General features: G+C 41.6%; 1 protein-coding gene across 1 annotated transcript; it reads right to left on the bottom strand.

Moving 5' to 3' along the window:
- Positions 1–866: 866 nt before the first annotated feature.
- c10h3orf14 (chromosome 10 C3orf14 homolog) lies at positions 867–7,226 on the bottom strand. The gene is made up of 4 exons (XM_035777523.2): positions 7,082–7,226; positions 2,154–2,277; positions 1,909–1,977; positions 867–1,715 (listed from the first exon to the last, which is right to left on the bottom strand). Exons 1-4 carry the CDS (start codon positions 7,132–7,134, stop codon positions 1,524–1,526), a joined length of 438 nt encoding a protein of 145 aa, XP_035633416.1. The 5' UTR covers positions 7,135–7,226; the 3' UTR covers positions 867–1,523.
- Positions 7,227–7,630: the final 404 nt, after the last annotated feature.

Genomic DNA, 7,630 nt, shown 5'->3' on the forward strand with positions numbered 1-7,630 from the left:
ACAGTGTAATTAATAACGTCACCATACTCAAAGGGATATTCAATGTCTGCTTTTTTTGTACCCATCTGCCAACAGGTGCCCTTCTTTGCGATGCATTGGAAAGCCTCCCTGGTCTTTGTAGTTGAATCTGTGATTGAAACTCACTGCTCGACTGAGGACCTTACACATAATTTCATGTTTGGGGGTACAGAGATGAGGTACATTCAAAAATCATGTTAAACACAATTATTGCACACAGAGTAAGTCCATACAACTTATGTGACTTGTTAAGTACATTTTTACTCCTGAACTTATTTAGGCTTGCCATAACAAAGTGGGTGAATACTTAAGGCATTTCAGATGTATTTTTTATTAAATTGTAAACATTTCTCATAAAATAATTTCACTTTGATATGGGGGTATGGTTTATAAGCCAGCGACACAAAAATCGCAATTGAATCCATTTTAAATTCAGGCTAACACAAAATGTGGAAAAAGTCCAGGGTTGTGAAAACTTTCTGAAGGCACTGTACTGTATACAGTGTGATGAAGTGTGGGGGGTGGTGGAATGGTGTTAACACATGTAAAACTAAAATGTTAGAAATAAGTTATATGCTAACATTTTAATGGATAAACATATTGAATTGTTGGTGTGTATATAGTGTGCAACATTTTTATTTGTATAGTTTATATTCTGTTAGTCAACTCTACAAAGTTAGGTGTGCTCATGCTTTTTAATGGACTAATAAGCTAAACTATAATGATTTATTAGGGAAAAAAGTACATTTGCAGTGAATGGAATATTTAGATGAAGAATGTGAATAATAAAAAACTATTGGTTACATATGCACATTGCTTGTTACGACTAATAGATATTGCACAGTATATGAACAAAAAAAGGTGCTTTAATGTACACATAAGAACATAGCTAGTATACAGACAATACATGCAAATAAATAAGAGCACATTTGAATAAATCATTGCTGAGTGACAGACGAAGTGAATGACCTGAGTCTAACTAACTGAAGGAATGTGCCTTTGTTATCCAAATCTATGGTGCTACCTCCCCCTAGTGGGCAGACATGAGCCATGAATTCAAAGACACCATATTCTTTGTTTCAAATACAATTCTGATGGGATGGGATTACCATAAAGTGTTAAAGGCAATACCATCACACTGAAAGTGTGAGCATTGCTTGTAAACATTGCAATCAAGAGCAGCAATTGTGTAGACTGAGGGGTAATAGGCTAAATCTGAGCTTCACCCTGAGACATCAAAATGGCTGAGCACAAAAAGGAGCTGCAGTGTACATACAATGGAAATCAACATGATGCCTACTCAATCATGTTGGTGCTAAGAATGATGTTATTCTGATAGGAAAACAGCCCATATGAGACTAAATATGGCCTTTAAAAAAAAAGAGCATTTACCTCACAATAACCTCAATCTACAGTGTAACTGTCAACTGATTTTAGTTTCTCCTTCACTCCATGTTGATCACATACAATTAAGTCAAAAGCCAAAACAGATTGTCCACTTCAGGTCATTTGACATGTTTCAGTATAGGACGAGGAGGCAGAGCCCCATCTTGTGTGGGGGCATGGTCTCTGGGTGTAGTTTTCTGTTTTTGTTGTTTAGGTGTTCTGCTAGGGTCACTGCTAGGATGTGGGCCCTTACCCAGGAGGAAGCGCTCCCATTCTGGGATCTTCTCCTCAACTGATGCCCAGTAACGAGTCTGAAACAAGACAACAGTACAGCGGCCTGTGTCAACAACAATCTGTGACCCCCTGACTGTACTTGATTATCAGGTATAGTAGGGTCAAGCTGCAAAACAACTCAAAATAGCTCCCATTGAAAATTAGGGGAGGCAAGGCAATCTTCAGAGAGGGCATGTATTGTTAATTTGTTGTTACTAAGAGATCCCTTACCTCCAAATTGAGGATGTCAGGGTGTGGGAGTTCTCTTGTTCTGAGACGATTCTCCATTTTCTGCAAGTCCTGTATTTGGAGAAAGGATCAGGCTATCACAAATTCAGCTATTCCTTTACACATGGCCTTCAAAACCTACAGTATACCAGCCTCATCGACATGCACAATAAAAGGCATGCAATGAACGTGTACATTCAAGTAGAGAACCTAGCAGCAGGTCTGAGAGGCACTTGGTAGATTCATACCTGGAGGAGCTGAGAGTTTCTCTCATGTGCAGCTTGTGACAGCTTCACCTGCTGCCTCCTCTTGCTCTTCTGTTGCTCATATCGACTCTCCATCTGCTGAAGGAGCACAGTCCTCTTCCCTAGACTGACACAACATGGATGACTTCCTTAGCTATGCTTCCATGTGAAAATGAGCTTTAGGCTCTGCATGTTATTCAAGTTAACTTGAGCTACCTATACTTTTGTTCTGGATATTCAGCAAGCCAAAGCCACTTATGACATTTTAAACAAACTCCCAGGGGGCCAGCTAAAGTTAACTAAAGGGCTTGTTTGACATTGCAGCCGACAGTGCAGGCAACTGCTGAAGAACTGATCTACATATCACCTTGCATCACAAATAACTACTTAATATTATTTGTAGATCAGTCACAAGTTATCCATGATACATCACAGTTTTAATGCTCTTGAACATGCCATTATCAGCTAGCCAGCAGATCCGATCCGCTTGTTTACAGCTGCACTAGGGTCGGACATCATTCCTGTGTATATTATGACACGAGGAGCCGGCGCGAGATCTGGCTCGGAAAACGTACCTCAATCATGGGCCAGCATCCCTGTGGAACACTTTCGACGCCTTGCACGGTCTGTTACAAGAATATTGAACGACTGCTAGTTTTTCCAGAAAACTGTCCTTTTCCTCGTCATTCCTCTTCATGCTAGGTAGCAGAAGCCACAGCAGCCGTTAATGTTCAACATGACGCACGATTCTAGAATGGCTGTTGTGTCTACTGCTAGGTACCATGAGGACAAAAACGTCAGTTTAATTAAAAACGAGCAGTTGCTCAATCTTCTTGTAACAGTTGGGATAAATGGGACAATTCGGGGGTATACCGCATTTCTCATCCCTGGATTGAGCTATGTTTTAAAAGCCATATCTCGCATCGTCTTATTATATACTGAGTGTACAAAACATTAAGAACATTTTACTAATATTGTGTTGCACCCCCTTTTTCCATCAGAACAGCCTCAATTCGTCGAGGCATGGACCGCACAAGGTGTCGAAAGCGTTTCACATGGATGCTGGCCCATGTTGAATGGATGTTGCCCATGCTACCCACAGATGTGTTAAGTTGGCTGGATTTCCTTTGGGTGGTGGACCACTCTTGATACACACAGGAAACTGTTGAGCATTGAAGACCCAGCAGCACTGCAGTTCTTGACACACTCAAACCAGTGCATCTGACACCTACTACCATACCCTGTTCAAAAGGCACAAATCTTGTCTTACCCATTCACCCTCTGAATGGCACACATTCACAATCCATGTCTCAATTCTCTCAAAGCTTAAAAATGAATTTGCGGTATTAGCAAGTGACATCAATAAGGGATCATAGCTTTCACCTGGCCAGTCTATATGTCATGGAAAAAGCAGGTGTTCCTAATGTTTTGTGTACTCAGTGTAAACAGGAATGCTGTCCGACCATAGTCGAGCTGTAAGCAAGCGGCTTGGATCTGCTGGCTTTTTAAATCAGCTAGTTAGCATTAGCTACATTTACCATATTAAGTTTCCGTGCGAACACTGAATGGAAGACAGTGAGATTAGGTGTGGACAACGAAGATGGCAACAACAAGAAGTAATTAAAACATGAACTGCATAGCGCCAGGCTGTAGGAATTGGTTCCAAAAAAATCCCTCGGTAAGCTACCATCGGCTGCCCGAGGACCCACAACTTTTGAAGAAGTGGCTCCATGTCCTGAAGAGGAAGGACGTGCCAGCCTGAGCTAGCAGGATCTGTAGACAGCACTTTGCAGAGGCAAACTTCGCGATGAAGGGCACTTACGATGCGGCAACTGGGAGTTTCCGAAAGGAAAGGAGTCATAGGCCTAAGTTGAAGCCTTCTGCTTACGCCTCCATTTAAAATTGAGGGTTATGTTGTAGGGGTTACCGACCGACCATCATCAACATCGCTGAAGCGACTGAACGGAGGAGGTTCCGCGAGTCAATGCAATGGAGCCTGAGGTAACGTTAACCAGTCATGACTGTTGTTGACTAGGCTAGCATTAGACACTGGACAACTTCGTTGCAACTTTAGTTGAAGGTAACTAGCTAACTGCATCGGAAGTGTTTTGTGTAACACCCCCCCAGCAAACAACGTTAGCAAGCAACTCTACTGCAACACAGTTTCTCCGTGTACCCATTATTAGGTAGTTACTGTAGCTAGCTTCCACCTCAGATAGTCAAGTACTGTAATACATTTTGTTGACAGATTTGTTATCTCCACCTCCTTTAGCTAGACTGAAGTTGACATAGCTAATGTTTGCTGAAAAATAAATGTTCCTGTATTTGTTGTGTGTTGACAAAGCATACAAGACAGGTAGCTTGTTAATGCCAACTAATATATTTGGCTCCAGTCGTAACAAAACATGTTTGTTTTCAGGATGACATCTTCATCCCTGAAAAGGTTTTCATCTTGGAGGAGACTGAAGTAGGCAGAGGAGGTACATGTAAATCCATGTTATTTCTAAGGCTATTGTTTATTTCAAGTATATGCAGTGATTCTTGAATATAACTATAGCCTAACAGATGCCTTAATTGTTTTCTACCAACAGGAAAGGGTTAGTACAGCATGCCAAACAGGAAAGAAGGGTAAGTACAGCATGCCAAACAGGAAAGAAGGGTTAGTCCAGCATGCCAAACAGGAAAGAAGGGTTAGTACAGCATGCCAAACAGGAAAGAAGGGTTAGTACAGCATGCCAAACAGGAAAGAAGGGTTAGTACAGCATGCCAAACAGGAAAGAAGGGTTAGTACAGCATGCCAAACAGGAAAGAAGGGTTAGTACAGCATGCCAAACAGGAAAGAAGGGTTAGTACAGCATGCCAAACAGGAAAGAAGGGTTAGTACAGCATGCCAAACAGGAAAGAAGGGTTAGTACAGCATACCAAACAGGAAAGAAGGGTTAGTACAGCATACCAAACAGGAAAGAAGGGTTAGTACAGCATACCAAACAGGAAAGAAGGGTTAGTACAGCATGCCAAACAGGAAAGGGTTAGTACAGCATGCCAAACAGGAAAGGGTTAGTACAGCATGCCAAACTGACCCCCGGCTGCCAGTATTCATGTGCTGCATTGGAGAAGAGGTCCACCAGGACCATCACTAAAGTGCTCGGGGCCCAGCTAGATAGCGCTCACGACCATCAGTATATAACAGAGTCCTGGCCCAATACGCCACAGATGGAGCTGACGGAGAGTGAGAGCTCCGAGAGCTCAGAATCCCAATCATCACAGTGCGATCCAAGATATACTATTGATCACTTTAGGGGAGGGGGCTGGTGTTCTGGAAGTAGAGAAAGAACAGGCCATTGAAAACCAAATTCAAAGATACACCTATCCATAAAGGGAATCGGAGTGGAACCGTTTTCCCGTTTCAATTGATGTGCGACCTTGTCCCGGTCCTGCTGTTTCGACTCCCTCTCTCAACCTATGAAAAGCCAACTGACATTTGCTCCTGAGGTGTTGAACTGTTGCACCCTCTATAACCACTGTGATTAATATTTTGATGTAAAAAGGTATTTAGTAAAATACATTTCATTGATTGATTGTTTGCTGTGCTGAATATTCACTAACTGTCAGAGTGATGGGACATATAGTATCTCTAACATACTCATCTGCATCTTAACTTCTTAAAGTGGCAATAGAAACTATTCATAGGAAGTGCAATAGATGCAAGGACTGACCACCCATGATATCAAAATTGTAATCCTGTTTCCATGATCTGTTTCCACCCAGTTCGCTTTGGATAAAGGCATCTGCTAAATGGCATATATTATTAAAGTCTACTTTGACTCTGCCAACTAGCTACCCAGTGTAGATAACATTCATTTCCAATAGATGGCAGGGAGAGGCATAACTTGCAGTGCATTGAGTCACAAATAGAACAAAGTTATATTTAAGCGCCTGGCCACGCAGACGCTCACGAGCAGAGTGAGTGCAATGATTGAATAACATGTATGCGTAAATTTATTTTGCACCGCTTGCGCATGCGACGCGAACGGTGTAGTCTGCATGTAATTCTTCCTTGTGCCCATAGGGTGAACTGGTGATAAACTGCCAGCCTTAATGCTCTGCAAACAAAATCATAAGAAAAGTTAGAATGATACCGAAACTAAATCACAATGTATTCATAATGTGCACTCCCCATTATTGGTTAGAATGAAATGTCATGAATCATGATGCTGTCTGCGATTAGAACTCTAGTCGTCTAATCAAAAGGCAAATGTGTTACCATTGCGCCGCACAGCGCTGGTGATAAATATATGATATTGATTATATATTGAGCACTTACCCACTACGGATACACCTTAATTTATAATACATTATTTAACTGGCATATCGGCTGCTGACTGGTAGAGTAACCTCTTCTGCCAGGAAGTCCTTCATAAGGATTAGTGACAATATAGATACTTATGTGTCCAATAAATACATCGCCATCCAGACAGATTGACTGGATGTAATGCAGCCACTATCGGCTGGAATTTTGTGCTGTATCGCCACCATCTCTCTACAACACACACTCATTCTCCAGCATCCCCACTCACACCAGTTTGTGTTCGGCTGAGGTGTTTTGAGGTGTTTTGTCTGTATTGTTACTGCCACGAGAACGAACTCTGATCTGGGGCAACGATCGGCTCACATTAACGGCTTCAGTAGGTTTATTGGCTCCCTAACTAACATTATTTAATTCTCTGTAATAGACTCAGAGTTACGCTGGAAACTCAGCCATTTTTTTTAGTTAGCTGGCGTTCTAAATCATAGTGGTTCCATTCCCCGTTAACGTCACATGGTTCTGACTGAGCTAACGTTAGACAACAAGCACTAGCGTTTGCTAACCTTGACGACACGTTACTAATGGTCAAATTTCCCTAAAATTGTTTAAATAGACAATAGCTCACATTTCTTCGTGTTTCTTGTTCAGTTCAACTTCTTCAAATGGAGGAGATGTCATTATGCTAACTTAACTAGAAAGAGATAGACACTTCTGACCTTCTTCTTCGATGAGGTATAACGGTGGTTGGCATCCAATATGTTGCATTACCGCCACCTACTAGACTGGAGTACAACTCCCTAATCTAACACTACACTCACCCAAAAATTAATTATAAATACAATTAAAATAACAGCACCCTACTCCACTATTTAAATCTATTTAGTCATACCTCATGCCAACAACTTGAAAGGATAGGACATCACCACTTAACACACCATGTAACTCTTCTGATGTCAAGTCTCGCACAACCAACTACTTCTCTGCAGCTGCCACCACAACCTCAATTTTCTGCAACTTGCTATCAATGCTAAAAATCCAATCTTACTGAAATATATATCACTTGTTGGCCTCTCTCTTTGTACTGGTACAGATATACTACTCAAACCACTCCTCTCAGCATCCCTCCCCCTTGACCCATCTTCCTCTACTTTCTTCACTGCTTCAGCATATGACA

This window comes from Oncorhynchus keta, chromosome 10 (assembly GCF_023373465.1).
Source record: "Oncorhynchus keta strain PuntledgeMale-10-30-2019 chromosome 10, Oket_V2, whole genome shotgun sequence".
In the NCBI taxonomy this organism is placed as follows: Eukaryota; Metazoa; Chordata; class Actinopteri; order Salmoniformes; family Salmonidae; genus Oncorhynchus; species Oncorhynchus keta.